This window comes from Protopterus annectens, chromosome 8.part0 (genome assembly GCF_019279795.1).
Source record: "Protopterus annectens isolate FY-2018-M chromosome 8.part0, PAN1.0, whole genome shotgun sequence".
Classification (NCBI taxonomy): domain Eukaryota; kingdom Metazoa; phylum Chordata; order Ceratodontiformes; family Protopteridae; genus Protopterus; species Protopterus annectens.
In genome coordinates this window covers 259,369,628-259,388,563 of record NC_056741.1, presented here as the reverse complement: position 1 = coordinate 259,388,563, position 18,936 = coordinate 259,369,628, and the positions used below count along the sequence as shown (strand labels likewise).

At 41.4% G+C, this 18,936-nt stretch overlaps 1 protein-coding gene across 2 annotated transcripts in view; it reads right to left on the bottom strand.

Annotated features, from left to right (window-relative positions):
* DENND4B (DENN domain containing 4B) overlaps positions 1–18,936 on the bottom strand; it is a 2,518,380-nt gene that overhangs the window by 1,111,980 nt on the left and 1,387,464 nt on the right. For both annotated transcript variants that reach the window (XM_044079736.1, XM_044079737.1), the window contains one exon: positions 9,824–9,952. In XM_044079736.1, the coding sequence (XP_043935671.1) occupies positions 9,824–9,952 (129 nt within the window). The remainder of the gene's footprint in view (positions 1–9,823; positions 9,953–18,936) is intronic.

Here is an 18,936-nt window from a genome sequence, read left to right as displayed (position 1 = left end):
CTAAAGACATATTGTCTGTCTGAATTGCTATAGTCCCCATGGGCAGAGAGTCTTGTAGGGCTTGCAACGCTAGAAGCACTGCTCTCATCTCTAGGACATTTATGTGCAAGTGGCGTTCGAAAGGTTGCCACATGCCTTGGACTGTCCTGCCCTGGTAATGCCCCCCCCACCCGATCAGGGAGGCGTCCATTGTCAGTGTAGCAACCGGAGGGGGAGGGACAAAGGGTCTCCCTAGGAAGAGCTGGGGGGGATGAGATCCACCAAGAAAGATGATTCCTGCACGATTGTGTTATCGTAATGGAATGGGACATTGGAAGTTGTTGGTATGACCATTGTGTGAAGAGCATCCATTGTAAGATTCTCATGTGGAATCGGGCTAAATGTAGGAGAGGGATCACAGCTGCCATTATCCCTAAGACCTTCAGGATCAGTCTGACTTTGATCTTGCTGCTCTGCAAGACAAGAGAGACTTGTCTGTGTATGTCTGCTATTCTCTGCTCTGTGAGTCTGGCTGACATGTTGACTGTGTCTAGATTTGCGCCTATGAAGGTAATAACACGACAGGGCGACAAGACAGACTTTTCGTAATTTATTGAAATGCCTAATGTTTGACACGTGTGGAAGGTGTAGTTTCTGGCAATAAGCAGAAGATGCTTGGTGGGGCTGTAAGGAGCCAGTCGTCTAAATACAGAAACACTTGGAATCCTTGTAGTCTCAGATGAGAGGCGACCACTGCCATGCATTTGGTAAACACTCGGGGGGCTGTAGTGAGTCCAAAGGGCAGGGCCCTGAATTGGAAATGACTGGTTCCCAGCCTGAAGCGGAGGAATCTCCTGGAGAGTCAGCACATTTTGATATGGTAGTACGCATCCTGGAGATCTATAGAGCACATCCAGTTGTCCCGCCCCAATAGGGGTAGAATGGACTGTAGCGTGACCATCCGAAACTTTGTTTTCTTGACAAACTTGTTCAAGTTGCTGAGATCCAAAATGGGTCTCCAGTCCCCTGTTTTCTTTGGAACCAAAAAGAATTTGGAGTAGATTCCGGATCTTTGTTGGTCTGCTGGAACTGGTTGAATGGCTCTTTTTGCAAGCAGCTTTGAAATTTCTAGCGCTGCTTGCTCCCTTTGACTGGGTGGAACATCTGGAAGGGATTTTTTGGATTGCTTTGGAATGCGAAGGAAAGGGATTCTGTAGCCTTCGGAAATGATAGACTGTACCCACTTGTCTTGAGTTAGGGATAGCCAGGCTTCTGGGTACAGAGATAATCTTCCCCCGACTGCCTCCGAAGGTGGACAGTCGGGCAACACCTCAGGGATGCTGAAAAGTCTTGTCGGAGAAGGTTTCTCGACTGCCCTGATTCTGCGGGCCCCCTCTGCCTCTAGGGCGGCGTCTACTATTATTGTTCCCCCCTCTGCCTCTAGAGGGGAACTGACTCTGTGCGTCAGCAAAACTCCCTGAGATTGTTTGCGGAACCACATCTTACCCCCCTTCTGGCCTTTGGGGTAAGGCCTAGAAGGAGTAGAAAAACGGACTCCCATGGCAGAGAAAGTCTTGCCTTCAGTCTCGCACCTAGTCAGGGTTTCCTTCACTTGAGGACCAAAGAGGGATCATCCATCAAACGGGGAGTTAGTGAAGGACGCCTTGAAAGGGTCCGCAAAATTACATAGCCGCATCCAGGCGTGCCAACGTAGGGCTACACCTGTACCTGCCGCTCTGCTCGCTCCATCCGCCGCATACCAAAGGAGGTGCATGGAGGAGTTAACTATTGAATTGAGGGTGGCCAGCTGAGAGTTCATCCTATCCTGAAAACCTGCAGCTGTTGGATCCTTGAACATTTCGCTCGCTTCCTTGAGCAAATCTCTCTGGAGATGAGTGAAATGACACAGGTAATTCAGCGAGCGCATAGAAAAGGTCGCTGACGAGAACATCCGCTTCCCGTACCTGTCCATAGTCCTGGATTCCTTGTTAGGAGGATGGATAGGCACTGAAGGATCAGCTAGCTCCTTCTTGGTGGCCGCAGCCACCACCATAGCATCCACAGAGACGCCTTTGGTCAAAAATTCTTTGTCCTTGGGAGCAGTGATAAATTTTGATGGTCTCCTGGGGGTGGGTTCCACTGAGTCAGGAGCCATCCAGGCCTTCTTTGCCACCACTTGCATAAGGGGGTCAAAGGGAGGGGACACCCAGGAGGTGGAAGGGCGAGAGCCAAACGCCTCAAGATACACCGATTCATCCTCTGAAGGGCTGAGGGCTGGCCAATTCACCCTCTGTTTTAAGATTTCAAGGATGTCTGCAAAGGAGACATCTTCAGAGGGGGAACGAGGGGAACCTTCAGAATCCTCTAAATCAGTGTCAAAGGTGACAGACACAGGGGAGTCGATGTGCTTCCTCTTGCACTGCCTCTTCCTAGGAGGCTCTCCTACCGGGTCAGGAGAGGCCTCGGAAGAGGAGGAGATCCCCACTGGGGATACTTGAGGAGCTGGCTCTCTGTGATCCGGAATGAGGGAGTGAGCAGAAATCACCGGAGGCACCGTGGAGGGAGGGGCAGATGGAGCCGACTGTGGGGTTGAACCAGGTTCTAACACGCTTCTCATGACCTCAAAGGCACCCCTGTCAGGCAGAGCCAGAGGTCTCCACTCCGAAAAGCTGAAAACCTCCCCCGGCACCGACAGTGATGGCTCCGAGGCCGATGTCGGAGCTGAACTCACCAGCGCCGAAGCTCCGAGAGGGAGAGCGGGGTCGGACAAGGGTCCGATGCCACTCGCCCCCTCGGAGCAGATGAGGGAAGTCCGGCGCAGAGATTCCTCCAAGGAAGATATCGGAGCAGACGACGGCACCGAAGACAACGGTATCGGTTCCGACGCAGCCACAGTCTCAGGTCCGAGCCGCCCCGGCTCCGAACTCAAAAGAGTCAGAGGAGGAACATTCTGAGAGATGGGATTAGCCATCGACTGTTGAGTCGGGCTTTGAAGCATCTGGGCCAGTGCCTCGGACTTAAGAAGTCGACTCACTACCCTCTGAAGATCATGATCTGATGGTCTTGACGATCTATAGGAGTGAGATCTATGGCTCCATTCAGACAACAATGGTGATGCTGGAGCCGAATGAACTGAGCCGATAGATGGTGACCGGGACCTTTTCCTGGAGGTCGGTTCCGACAATCTGATCGGAGCCGACTCACCGGTGTCTACCTCGGCTCCGGCCGGAGCCGAGGAAATAGTAGAGACATGAGTTCGAGGATCATCGGCTCCAGCCGGAGCCGATGTTCGAACAGCCTTCGAAGTCCCAGAGGACGACTCAGATATCGGAGCCGAAGGTCTGGTAAGCTTCGAGGGTTTCCCCGAAGATTGAGTCGGGGGACCCTCAGGCTTCAATAAGCCCCTTAAAATGAGCTTATTTTTACGCTCCTGCAGGACTCTAGGGCTGAAGCCATGGCAAACAGCACATGAGTCCTGCAGGTGCAAAGGTCCCAGGCAGTATACACAAGAAGTGTGACCGTCTGTCAGAGACATCTTCTGACAGCACGAGTCAAACTTCTTAAAGCCTGAGACCTTCGATTCCTTAGACATTGCTAAGAGAAAGTAATCACACACGTTCACACACACACACACACAGATTACCTTTAGATTAAATTAAACTAAATTAGAGTAGTTTAAACTAATTTTAGTAACTAATTTCCTCAGAAAAAACCCAGACACTCCAACTACAAGGAAGGGAGGGACGGGGCCTAAAAGTTTGAGGAAAGAACTCTAGAAGTTCTTGGAAAAAAAGGGAAAATTTTTTGGAAGGGGGTGGAAAGAAACTCTACCTAAATAAGTTTTAACACAGAAAGGTAACTTAAAGGGGGCTAATTCTGTCAAAAGCTTAGTTTTAAATAACTAACCTGACGAGCCGGTTGAAGAGCACCTCGATAGCTATAGCGGCAAACGAGGTCTGAGGAGTTACCGAGCCGGTGGAACTAGCTCTCGAGCTTTTAGAGTGGCCGATTCGGAGCCGAGGTTCAGCTCCGAACCCATCCAGCAAGAATGAAGGTGACAACTTAACATTTATATATTATAATGAGAATAACTTGCCATAGATCATTTGAGGGGATTCATGCAAGGGATAAAGCATTTAAGAGCTGCATGTATCCATTCATAGTACAGAGGGCAGTCTTGGGATAAATTTTCTGTTTTCCATCTAGAGATCTAAGTTGTGCTTTAAGATGGACAGGGATGAACTTTATTTTATATGTGGATGGGAAGTTTGTTCACAGCAGCAGTACCCTCTGTGAAATATACCTGTCACTCAAAACCATTCTGTTGATGCTGCAGAGGAGGTTTAGATCTCTAGACAGAGTATTTCTGATGTCAGCTGACTTGCTGATGTTCAGTAAATCCATCAGTAATGGGTTCTGAGGATGTCTTGTACGCCAAATACAGGTCACCTCTTAGCAGTCTGTAGGATGCAGAGTATAGTGCCAGGGATATGGGTCAGTCCATGTAGGACATGTTGTCTAGGCCTTGTAACCTTTTAGTAAGGTATCTCTGTGGGCATTCCAGTTTTTGGAAGTGCCTAGACAGATACATGCCAAACAGGGTACTATATTCAGTGAGTGGCCTATTGAGGGCTGAGTAAAGGGGGGACAATGACATCCCTACATCTAGACACAATTCCTTGGATTTTCAGCTGTTCACTATAGAAGGGCTTTCTCACAACAACAGGAACAGTTCAATGTCAGGGGAATGGCTCTATATGCCGATTTATGTTTATATCTTACAGATACAAATATATACAAAAGCATGGCTATACTATCTGACTTTAGGGAAGGTTTTAGGATACTACATCAATATTCATACAACCCAATCCCACTGTCTTACACACCCTCATCAGCTATACTACATGATCTCCCATTCTGGGAACCCAGTGGACCATTACATACCTTGGGTTAATATTTGCACCTTCAGTATCCTAAACCATCCAAGTCATATTGGAAAGACTGATATGAAAAATATGGGTCCTTCATGAGGAAATGGAAGATAATCTGTCTGCATTTTTCTCAGCAGATTCAGGCGGTAGTATGGTTCATTTTGCCCCTTATACTGTACCAAGCCCAAGGCCTGCCTGGTTCTTTTTCCTGACAAAGCTATTACCTGGATACATAACATTATATTGGGCTTTATCTGGGCTCAGGGGTGACACAGGGTCACCTGTAAGGTATTAACCTTTCCAAAGGTGGAGTGTGGTTTGGGCCTGCTAGACATGGAGGTATCGTCAAAGCTTCTGAATTTAGGTCCTATGTGGGTCTGACTCAAAAGGATTATTTCCCCAGTTTGGAAGAAAATTATTCTTTCGAGAATGTGAGGAAGGACTGGAGTGTATGAAAAAAATTAGGATGCTACACAACGGAGGACTTAGACATCCCCTAACTCTCCTCTCAAACGTACACTTCTTAAGGCATATCAGTGGATCATTCACCATCATAGATGGACTACCTGGTCTATGTTTATCATAACTATTAAGTACTTATCCCTACTCTGCTATGCTACACAGGCAATCTGAGCTGAGCTGGGTAAATGCTCAGACTTGCAATACCAGGAACAGTTGCTAGCTGGAGAAATTATGTCATGGACCTACTCTGTAGGGATCTATGTCAGAGCATCGAACAGCCAAAATGTAGAAAGACCATATGGCTGACAATTCAGACTGTCGACAAACAAACCTAACCACCACTCACAAGTAACACAAACAATGCTTTTGCAGGGGGACAATATATATATATATATATATATATATATATATATATATATATATATATATATATATATATATATATATATATATACTAACTCCATGATCACAATACAGTGGGGAAAAGAGCAAATTCTCTGATCTCTACTATACCGCAGTACCAGTCAGAAACAGACTGAACTGTTGACCATATGGGTTTCCACAATTTGGCCATTCAATACTTTGTCATAGATCTCTTTCAAGAACTATTTCATGATGCACCCACAGTAGAGGCATCATTTAACTGGTCAAGGAGACAGCTGTACATTATGCTCAACTGCAGAGGTGCTACTGATTCTGTACCAACTTTTGTCTCACATGTTTGTGTTAACAGGGATCAGCGAGTTTCACACACAGACAAAACTGGATACTTATACACAGCTGATATTTCTCATCATTATTCCATGTCTGAGGTCTTTAGGAAATGGATGTTTGGGCTCCTATAACCAGACAGGAATGGCCGGACCTTTAATTTGCACTAAGATATATCACCAATTCCAGACACTACCAATTGTTTGTGTGGCAATATTTCTATACAAGTTTTTTTTTCTATTTAACATCACCCACAGATTAGATAGAATGTACCTGGAGGGTTTGAATGCATGCTGGATGTCAGATATTGGTATGCAGGGTCTGGCAGCATGTGTAGTTGGACTGTCCCACCCTTTCTCTATTCAAATCCCAAGTACCAGAAATTCTTGATAGGATTGCGGACAGTAACTTATCCATGAAACTCTAAACATTTCTGTTGGTATTAACCAAGGGCTCAGTGGCATCAGCAATATGGGTTTCTGTTACCACAATTTTATTATTAGCTAAAAGAGTGTATAACAAGAAGTGGAAACAAAAAAATCCCCCAAGTACTGAAGGTCTATCAAGCCTTCTTAAAGAATTATTGAATATGGAAATGGCAACTGCCACATGCAGACAGGGCTGAGACAGACCCAAAATAAACAGTCCATTAACAAATGTGATTCAGTCATTAGTGATTCAAAGCATTCAGTCTACTTGGGTCAGAGTCTATCAGCATGGCACATCCTGACTTGGCAATATATTCCCACTCTTCCTTGCAAAAATGCTCTAAATCTATCAGACTGTGAGGGCATCTCTTGTGCACAACCCTCTTCAGGTCACCCCACAGATTTTCTATTGGATTTAGGTCTGGGCTCTAGCTGGGCCATTCTAATACTTTAATTTTCTACTGGTGAAGCCATTCTTTTGTTGGGGTCACTGTCATCTTGAAAGGTGAAATTCCACTTCATCTTCAGCTTTCTAGCAGATGCCTGAAGGTTCTGGGCTAAAAGTGACTGGTATTTGGAACTGCTCATAATTCCCTCCACCTTGACTAAAGCCCCAGTTCCAGTTGAAGAAAAGCAACCCCAAAGCATGATACTGCCACCACCATGCTTCACCTTGGGGAAGGTGGGGATGGTGCTCTTTTGGTGATGCGAAGTGTTGTTTTTGTGCCAAATGTACCTTTTGGAATTGTGGCGAAAAAGCTTTACCTTGGTCTCATAAGACCATAACACGTTTTCCCACATGCTTTTGGGAGTCTTGATGTATTGTTCTGCAAATTTATACAGGCCTGGATGTTTTTCTGTGTAAGAAAAGCCTTCCGTCTTGCAACCCTACTCCAGAGTCCAGACAGGTCTATATTAGATCACCGAATGCTTAAAAAAGCGAACAGTGATTAATCGACCCTATGTAAGCGAAAGCTTACAATTTCGAACTGTCAAAACAGCAATTTTTTTCCAAGGGAAAAAAAAATCACTGTTCCAACAAAAAAAAATAAAATAAAACACTTTAAACATTACATTAAGTCGGGGGGGGGGGCTTTGCCCCCCCCCCATTTAAATATACCAACTCCGAGACCGCACTACAGTGCCGAAAACAGCAAAGTAACGAAGAGGTCAAGCGAATTCTTTCCCAGGGAAAGAATCTGCTTAAAAGCCGCTTCGTTATTTTGCCATTTCAGTCATTTGAGTTCGACCAAGAGTCTTCAGTCTTCTAATAGGGAACCGTCCAGACATACAGAGAATATGGGAGATTGCTGTCACATGTAGTACACAACCAGTACTTTCCAGAAATTCCTGCAGCTCCTTCAGTGTTGCTGTAGGTCTCTTGGCAGCCTCCCTGACCAGTTTTCATCTTATATTTTCATCAATTTTGGAGGGATGTCCAGTTCTTTGCAACGTCACTGTTGTCCCATATTTTCTCCACATTTTGATGACTGTCTACACTGTGTTCCATGGTATATCCAATGCTGTGGAAATCCTTCTCCTGACTTATATCTTTCAACAATGAGATCCCTTTGATGCTTTGTAAGCTCTCTGTGAACCATGGCTTTTGCTATAGCAGGCAACTGAGTAAATGTCAGGAAAATCCTACTAGGACAGCTGAATTTTATTTGGGGTTAATCAGAGTCTCTTTAATTTATGGCAGCTGTGTACCAAAGAAGAGTAAATGCTGTAATTAAATCAAAAGATGCTTCAGAGTATTAGTTTAAGGGTGTGCACACTTGAGCAACCAGCATATTGTACATTTTTTTTTTTTATATTTTTCCCCAAAAGATTTGTTTTTCAATAGAATTGTATAAGTCATAGGTTACATTAAAGGTGGGAAAAGTTTTGAAATGATTTATATTGTGGTCTCATTTTTTATATCACAAAAACCTGGCATTTTAACAGGGGTGTGTACACTTTTTATATCCACTGTGTACACACACACACACACACACACACATATATATATATATATATATATATATATATATATATATATATACATATATATAAACAATTTACCAAGAAAGTCTGACTTGGAACAAAGCCAATTTTTCAGCAGAGCCCTGGGGAGAAATGCTCCAGACGCACATCTTTATAATGTAGGAGGAAACATGAGCACCCGGAAGAAACCAACATGAACTCAGGGAAGACATGCAGACTCTGCGCAAAGGGCACTCCAGCCAAGAATCGAATCGGAGAACCTCTTGCTGTGAGGCAGCATTAACCGCTGCACCACTGCACTGTCCAATATATATATATATATATATATATATATATATATATATATATATATATATATATACATAAGTGTGTGTGTGTGTATACACACACACACACATATACATACATACATACATAGCAGCCCCAACCAGATGGGACCTTGGTATAACATCTCATCAGAAGGACAGCATACTCAGGACTGCAGCACCACCAAATGCTGCACTGCAGTGTCAGTAATTGAAATTTCTTCCAACCACCTGAGGTGGAAATATAATCCACAACCTTCTGATCTTCCAGCACTAAAGGTGAATATGCTACCTGTTAACCCACTGACACAAATAGAACTGTAAACTCTGCCAGTCCTGTATTACTCAGTCCAAGTGAAAAGAAACAGCAATGATTCCAGCAGAGGAAGTCAAGAATAAGAAGGGGGGGTGGGGGCTGGCTGGCTTGGACTACTATTGTGTAGCAACCTATGAGAATTCTGATTTATCAAGTTGAAGTGAGTGGTGGCCTCACGTTATTATCCTACAGTCAGAGCATCTGAAGCAAATCACTATGATTCCTCTAGAGATAAAAAGATTGCTGCTGTATTACTTATGATCTACCCTCAAGTCTATGATCCCTAGGGCACTGCTGCCCATGTGTCATGCTGGAGAAACGCCCTACCTCACAAATGATGCTGTTGTCACAATGATCATCTACCTTATGTTACTTTCCACCCAAGGATCACTAAAACTTCATTTAATCACTCCCACAGAAAAGGTTAGCTGGATATCAACTGTTCATTCCTTCCCCATGGCTAGTCCTCTAGAATCTGTCAAGTTGTAGGTAGCAAAGGCAAAAGACTGCACTTATGCCAACAGGCAGGCTACAGGCACTCACACCTAGGTTTCCAATGTAGTGAAATTAACCTTAACTTGCATTTTGTTTCAACTAGCAGATAAACATTACACACTGCTTTACTTCATATGCATGGTACAATTTCAATAAATGTCCTAAAATACATAGTAAGAAATAGAAGGTAAACAAGTGTCCATTTATTACCTTGTTATAATAACCATAAGTTATTGTATTTGGCACAATGCCAGCCTTCTTCATTTCCAATAGGACCCGCACTGCAAGGACTGGCTGTCCATACTGACTGCACAGCTGCATTAAAATTCGATAGCATACCTGTAAAGCAGAAAATGAAAGAAACAGAGCAGATTACTGTGGATACAAGACAAATAAAGTGTATAACTGAAAGAATGTTTCTGAAATAGCTATGATTAACTGGTTTGATCCTGCCATCCGACAACATCTTCCACAGCATAACACAATGCTTTACAGCTTAACATATAACATGCAACAATTCTGTCAGAAAGCAATTTGAGCTTCCAATTCCTACAGCACTGAGACAAACCTGTCCTGGAAAGGTAGAAGTGAAAACACTAAAAACAATTGCAAAAATAATTTGTTACAAATTTTTGGTGCACATTTTTTCCAAGTTATAATTCCAAAGAGATGCGAGTAAGAAAAGGATAACATAAACCCAACAAAATCAATGCGACTCCTAAGATGGCTGCAAGTTCAGAAACAAGTTGAACAGAGTTCCCTCGGCATGGAAACTGACAAATTGTTTAAAAAAATTAACAGTTTTGGTAAAATTCAATCACTGGCTAGTAATTAAACTGTTTGGATGATAGCAAACACAAAATTTGGTAACAGTGAGTGAAATCAACCAGAAAAAGAGAGAAAACACACCTCTATCTGTAAAGTGCCTTACAGCTGTTTAGCAAAAAGTAATTCAACTTTAAGCTTTGACGTATAGGACCTAGCTTTCAGGAGTTTGGAGAAAAAATCAAATGCATTTAGATACGTTTAAAATGAGTAATACACTGGAAGAATATATAAAGTCAAATGACAAAAGGCTGGAAAAACAAAAGTTTATATTCGTATGAAATAATAAACCTGCAGAAATTACAGGCTGAAATGAAGGAAAGACCAGCTTAACATCAGGATTCTCAAGAAGAGTTGTTTAAAAAAAATAGACTTGGATGACAGACCATGCAGAGACTGCATTAAATTTTATGAAAGTACAGATAAGCAACTGAACTGGTGTTCCACAGCAGATTTGTTACTTGAGAGGGCACATTGTATATATGCCCCAGATTTGGCCATGACAAAGAGCTTCTCCTGACATAACTGTGGTAGAAGAGAAGCATATTAAAATTTGGGGATACAAAAGTGTTCGCGGAAAGTTATTTGCTGTACACTAGGCAGAAGAGCAGCAATGTTATACCCATATTCAGTGGATGTAGAGAGGCTGGTGCAAGATTTAAGCTGCTATATTAGCATGTCTTCAGAACTAAGTGTCTTTGGTCATCAAGGAAACATTCTGTATGCACAGAATGAGCCAGGAAGATGAACGAAACAACGTTTTAGTCTGCTGACAATAGAAGAAACTGATGTTGAAAGACTAAGCTGATCAGTATGAAGATAATATATAATTAGTAAATAAATGAAAGAACTGTACTGCATCAACCCTACTTGATATAGTTTAGAAAACGTGAATGGTGGTTCTGCAAGAAATGGCTGAAAGACTGGAAGTTTACGGATTGTGTTAAGCTAGTGAATGAACTGCCAATTGTAAAAACTGCCATTCATGTTTACGACAGTGATGGGACTGAAGAAGAATCTGTAATCAATAAATTTTGTTGTTCTCAATACTTGTATCAAAAATTCATCATGTAAATTGTATGTTGAAATTGTAAAGGAGTCCTGCATAGTATCAGAGATGCGTTAAATGTGAGATGGAGATCTTTATAAATGACTGCAGTATGTGCTAGTGATGTTAAATAAGAAAATACATTCTTTAAGTTGGAATGTATCCAGACTGTACAATATAACAAGTTAGGAATGTCTGGAAGTAAGCAAGTTAATAGAATGTTGTGATACTGCAGTAGGGGGTGTAAAACATTTACAGATTATATTAAATAGAGAGTTAAAAGATGAGCTCCCCTGATTTTTAGGATAGGTGGATGTCTGGATTAACATCCTTAGTTTAAGGCATACACAAGTCTTTTTTTTTTTTTTTTTTTTTAAGAAAAGAGGGCTGGAAAACAATTCCTTTATCTGAAAAGTTATTAGTGGTAACAAATCTACAATGGTTCTTTTGTGCATTTGCAGAGACGCAAACTATTTTTATTCTTTATCTGCAGCAGTTTTAGTTTGACACAAGGAGCCCACAAGCAATTAATCAAGAAAAATCTGAACAGTGTTCCAAGTGAAATCTACAATGGATAATGTAATTAATATTTAAATGGATATTGGCAAGCAGTTGGGAAAAAATTGAAACAGTAGGAAATTTATTCTTAGCAGCTTTAGCACTTTAATGTGTTAAATAAAACTGCACAGTTTAGTTTAAGGGTAGCCATTGCAATTTTTATTAAGACTGAAAGTTAATGTATACTGAAAGCATGCAAGCTGTATTCTACATCTGGGAAGGGAGCAGAAACAAGAAAAAAAAAGACAGCAGTCAAAGGAAGAAACTCAAGCTCCAACTGAGTCATAGCATACTAGCTTTAATTTTATTAGCTATTGTCTGTGGGTTCAGCTGGTCATTTAGGGCAACCCTGCTCCAATCTGGAAGGGAAGCCCTTCTTTTTTGGAAAGTGTATACAGTTTTGTGTGTTTTCTAAGAGTTAAAATGGATGTGACTGAACATATCTTTTGGTATTTTTGTGTTTTGAGTGTTTTTATTAAAGCAAAAAAGGTGACATGGGTTCAGAGATGAGAAGAAGCAACTACATACAGGATCACTGTCAACCTTAGGATGTGCATGTAAGTTGCAAACAGAAATACATATTGCAAAGCTGTCGTGTAGCTTTTTTTCTCTCCAGGTCTCTGCTTGTAAGATCCTATAGCTGATTGTTACTAAAATTTAATAAATTGTTTTCTATTCCTGAGGAGCTTTTCTCCCCGGGTCTCTGCTGAAAATGAGCCAAAAGCTCAGCCAGACTAACCCGGTTAACAAATGTACAATAAATAAATGTAAAATAAATAAGTATAATGAGGGAGTAATATCTGTTTTGTCAATATTAACATAGAATGTAAATGGCATTAAAGATGCAAACAAAAAAAATACAAATTGAATTACACTAAGGTGGGAAGGGTGTGGACAGATATGCTAAAGCATATGTATTTGGGCATAAATGACTATGTGAATTTGACAAAAATGATTTCAGGGTGGATATTCAGTAGAACCAAGGACAAAGAAAAATGGGAATAATGCGGACTGTGAAAGGGGGGGGGGTCCAACAGTGGTATAACAGGAAAAAGGCCATAATAGTAGATTTCTTGCAGTAAGGGGTTAATTTGTAATACAAGAGGATTACACTGGCATGCATTTAAATTCCACTTAACTATTATGGAGATTAGCTGAATTTTGGAAGAAATAATCTTTCTCCAGATTTTTTTTAGGTGTAGGTACTGGCACCTAATTTACAACAGTGAGGACTTATCAGAAGGAACTAGAAGGGCAAATATAACAAGAGAGGGCATATTTTCAAAATAAATAAATTTAAAGAAATGTAATGGAAGATATAAATTCACTAACAGGATCTCAACAGAATTTACATAAAATTTACATATTACTCCCCAGCAAACAAAACTCGGTCTAAACTGGAAAAATTATATTTTACAGGAACACGTGTAGTTAATTGAAATCTTTGAGATTCATCCAAGAAGTATATCACATCGTACACCAATAAAATTAAGACAAAAATGCAGGGTAGATATGAAATTTATGGCACAAGTGCTTTATTTGTTATTTGTTAAAAAGACGAGAATTTAGGAATGCATACTAGTTATAATTCAAGAATTTCTAGAGAATTACTTAAGGATAGCTAATGAGTGGGATACAATGAAAACCAAGTTTAAAAACATAGCATAAATGAAGGAGATATGGGAATGAAATAATAGAAATTATTTAGAATGGGCTGGCAAATGCTAAAATACTGAAAAAGAAGAGGAGCAAGTGCAAAGTGCTAAAAGCAAACTAAGGGAGGACATGGATAATACACTAGTTTAGAAAGGTAACTGTTAAGCAACTACTTTTTTTGTTAACTCTACAGCACAAACACTTTGGCCAAAGGAAAGCAGAAAAACTGTACCCAAACTTAGGAAGTCTACAACAAGAGAAATAATCAGAGATCCTAAAGAGGTACTGGAGACATTTTTGAAATTTTATGAAAATTTGTGTAAAGCAGAGGAAAGGGGAAACAAAATAAGGCAACAATGGAAAAATACTTAAGCAGGATTTAATTCTGCTAAGATGAGACTTCATAATTAAAAGCCAAGATAGGAAGAAATAAGGCAGGAACAGTAACCTGCAATCAATGAACAGGAATGTCTCCACAAACAGATGGTACTCTTGTGAAAATTTTGAATGTTAGAAGGGAAAAACATTATAAAGATCTGAAAGGAGGTTTTGTGTAACATTACTTTAAAAGGAAGGGATTCCAACATACAGTCAACACAGACCTCGTCCAAAGAAGGCAAAGACCCTTCAGAACTGGCTTAATGTTCATAGGTTGGTACTAGGCTATCAGCCCTAGGGCCTATACAAGCCTAGCCATAACAATTCCCTGGCTATTTCTTCACACACTATTTACTTCCCTGGACTCCTGTCTAGCAGGGCGACTGACGTGATCCCCGAGGTGAATTTCCTTTCTCCCATCCAATTGTCAAGGTTCTTTTTGAAGAGGGCCAAAGAGGCTCTCTGCTTGACATGTATGGGCAAACTATTCCAGAGTCTGGGGAGTAGACCTATTTCAATTTTAAACCACAATTACAGAGTCTTTATCTCTATACTAGCTAAAAGAATGGCAAATGCATTGACAACGGTGATAGATATGGACCAGTGTGGTTTTGTGGAGGTGAGAAACATTTGATAACATTAACAGAACAATGATGAACCAGAGGGAAGTACAGCATAAAAAACACCACTACTTTTTTGGGTCCTGATGCAGGGAAAACATTCCATAGAGTCAGATGGGATTTTATGAATAGGGGAAGGGTAGTGTTTGTATTCCTTGTTAGCATAAAAGGGTTAAATAAGGAGAAAACATGAAGGGTTGAAAACAACAATTAATGTGGGAGGGTTTCTCTCCAACAATCTGTTCAGGTAGAGAAACCATGCAATGATGTTCTCTTTCCTCGTTGTTGCTTGTTTTAGACTTCTTATGGTTAAAAAAAAAAAAAAAAAAGAAATTCACAAATTCTAGCACATAACTTGTATGGTAATCAAGAAATGCTAGCTTTGTTTGCAGATATCTTGTATTTGATAAATTCAGAAACAGACATTTCTATCTTGTAGAATATTTTAAGACAGTTGCAAGTCTTTTTAGGATATAAAATAAATGAAAATAAAACATTATCTAGCATTAAACTATGTACTTATACAAGAACTGATTCAGTAATAACCAAATTTATAATCCATGATAAGATGAATTATTTTGATACATGAAATAAAAATGATTCTGTTGTGGCAGCTACGGATATGTATGAAGAAATTAAGGAAAAATAATAAAACTGAGAAGCCAGAAGCTCGTGATGGAAATGGACAGCAAGTAGTGTATATGGTTTTAGTCCCTTTAGTCTTGTAAACTAGTCAAGCATATTTCTATCAAACGAGGAGTTGTGGATAATTACTAAAGAATTGTTTACTGATATATCATCATCTTCTTTCGGCTGTTCCCGTTAAGGGTCGCCACAGCGGATCACCTGTTTCCATTTCTTCCTGTCCTCTGCATCTTGCTCTGTCACACCAACCACCTGCATGTCCTCTCTTACCACATCCATAAACCTTAACTTAGGCCTTCCTCTTTTCCTGTTACCTGGTAGCTTCATCCTTAGCATCTTTTTCCCAATATACTCAGCATCCCTCCTCAGCACATGTCCAAACCAACATAATCTTGCCTCTCTGGCTTTGTCTCCAAACCTTCCAACCTGGGCTGACCCTCTAATATACTTATTCCTAATCCTGTCCAACCTCGTCACACCCAGTGCAAATCTTAACATCTTTAACTCTGCCACATCCAGCTCAAACTCCTGCCTTTTTGTCAATGCCACTGTCTCCAACCCATATAACATAGCTGGTCTCACTATCCTCTTGTAGACCTTCCCTTTCACACTTACAGGTACTAGTCTGTCACAAATCACTCCTGATACTCTTCTCCACTCACTCCATCCTGCCTGTACTCTCTTCTTCACCTCTCTTCCACACTCAACGTTACTCTGAACTATTGACCCCAAGTATTTAAACTCATCCACCTTCGCCACCTCTACTCCTTGCATCCTCCCTCTCATTCACACACATACATTCTGTCTTAGTCCTGCTGACCTTCATTCCTCTTCTCTCTAGAGCATATCTCCATCTCTCCAGGGTCTAAGCCACCTGTTCCATACTCTCACTACAGATCACAATGTCATCTGCAAACATCACAGTCCATGGGGACTCCTGTCTGATCTCGTCTGTCAACCTGTCCATCACCAATGCAAATAAGAAAGGGCTCAGAGCTGATCCTTGATGTAACCCCACTTCCACCTTAAACGCAACCATCACTCCCACTGCAGACCTCACCGCTGTCACACTACCATCGTACATATCCTGTACCACTCTTACATACTTCTCTGACACTCCTGACTTCCTCATACAATACCACAACTCCTCTCTAGGCACCCTGTCATATGCTTTCTCTAAGTCTACAAAAACACAATGCAACTCCTTCTGACATTCTCTGTACTTCTCCATCAACACTCTCAGAGCAAACATCGCATCTGTAGTGCTCTTTCCCAGCATGAAACCATACTGCTGATCACTAATCATCACGTCCCTTCTTAACCTAGCTTCCACTACTCTTTTCCATAACTTCATGCTGTGACTGATCAATTTAACCCCTCTGTAGTTACTACAGCTCTGCACATCACCCTTATTCTTAAAAATCGGTACCAAAACACTTTTTCTCCATTCCTCAGGCATCCTTTCACTTTCTAAGATTTCATTAAACAATCTGGTTAAAAACTCCACTGCCATTTCACCTAAACACCTCCATGCTTCCACAGGTATGTCATCTGGGTCAACAGCCTTTCCATTCTTCATTCTCTTCATAGCTATCCTTACTTCCTCCTTGCTAATCCATTGTACTTCATGATTCACTATCTCTACGTCATCCAACCTTCTCTCCCTCTCATTCTCTTCATTCATCAACCCCTCAAAGTACTCTTTCCATCTCCTCAACACACTCTCCTCGCTTGTGAGTATGTTTCCCTCATTATCCTTTATCACCTTTACCTGTTGCACATCTTTCCTAGCTCGGTCCCTCTGTCTAGCCAATTGGTATAGGTCCTTTTGTCCCTCCTTAGCGTCCAATCTTTCATACAACTCTTCATATGCCTTATCCTTAGCCTTCGCCACATCTCTCTTTGCCATGCACCTCATCTCCTTATACTCCTGTCTACTTTCTTCATCTCTCTGACAATCCCACTTCTTCTTTGCCAACCTCTTTGCCTGTATACTCTCCTGGACTTCCTCATTCCACCACCATGTCTCCTTGTCATCATTCCTCTGTCCCGATGTGATACCATATATAATATAATAAAGGAGTTGAAGGAATTTGGGAAGGGAAGAGGGCAAAAGTTAAATTGAATAAGTTGATTGATATATATATATATATATATATATATATATCAAATTATAGAAATACATATCACACACAAGTGTCTCACCAGTCAAGCCCCTAACGCACAACACAGAAACAAACATCTTAGTCATAGGCAACTCAATTGTGAGACACACAGATGTCTCTCTCACCATGCTAGATAAGGAAAAGGTTACGGTCAGCTGTCTGTCAAGTGCTAAAATCTGCCACACCACACACGTACTCAAGTCTCTCAACAGGCACTGTTATGACTCTGTCATAGTCCATGTTGGTGTGAACAACTTGAGACATACTTCACTGGACTATATGAAGAGAGACATGACTGAGCTCTCGAATTGTGCATCTCAGGCAGGTATGCCCCTAGCCTTAAGTAGGATTTTACCTTCGCCTAGGATGATACCTCAATACAAACAAAAAATGAATGACTTCAACAATTGGCTTAGTTTCTGGTGTCATTTAAAGGGGATCCAGTATATTTCAGCCTGGGATAATGTCAACAGACCTAAATTCTTTGCCAGAGCTGGTCTTCACCTGTCACCCCTGGGACTTCGGTTACTGGCTAAGGCTCTTGCTCTCCCCATAGTGTCTTTTTTAGGCAAAGTCACAAGAACAAGAGATCATGCCTGTTAAACTTGGTGCACTTCTTCGAGACAGTCACCAAAGCCCTAGACAAATCAAATCTGTGCATACGGTCTACCTAGACTTAGCCAAGTCCTTTGGCACACTCCCCCACTCAGGCATCATTGATAAACCTCACCCAGCTGTGTATCAAACCATATATTGTCAGATGGGTTGCAAACTGGTTCACTGATAGAACTCATACACTCTAAACAGGGGACTCCAACTACTCCAGCAGATCCATAACCAGTGGTGTTCCATAGGGATTGGTTCTGTGACCCATACTGTTCCGAATCTATTTCTCTGAAGTGCTGGCTAAAACTGTAGAACTGTGACTGGCAAAAATTGCTGATGACTGTAAACTGGGAGTGATCATTGAAACTCCTAGTGATGTCAACATCCTGCAAGATCATCTTACACAGACTATGACTGGTGCCAAAGTTATGGTCTTAAACCTAATGCAAAAAAAATACATCATCCCCTTTGGCAGGGGTAATGCTCCTGCAAACTTTTACATCAATAGCAATACCTAAGCACACAGTCAGTGGTGAGAGATCTAGGCACACAGGTTGACAGCAACCTTAACTTCAATCACCATGTCTCCACAGTGGTAAAAAGGGCATTTTATATTGCTCATCTCATAGGTCAGAGCACTGCCTCCTGAAAAAAAGAGGTTATAACCCCCTGTACCCCCCCTGCACTCTTCCCTCATCAGGCCAATAACAGAGTACAACACTCCCTTTGGTATGTTCCTTTCCAAACACCTGCAGCAAATGTAGAGACCACAAAGGTTCCTTGCAAAGAATATTCAGGGTCTTCACCATCCGTCTTATGTGG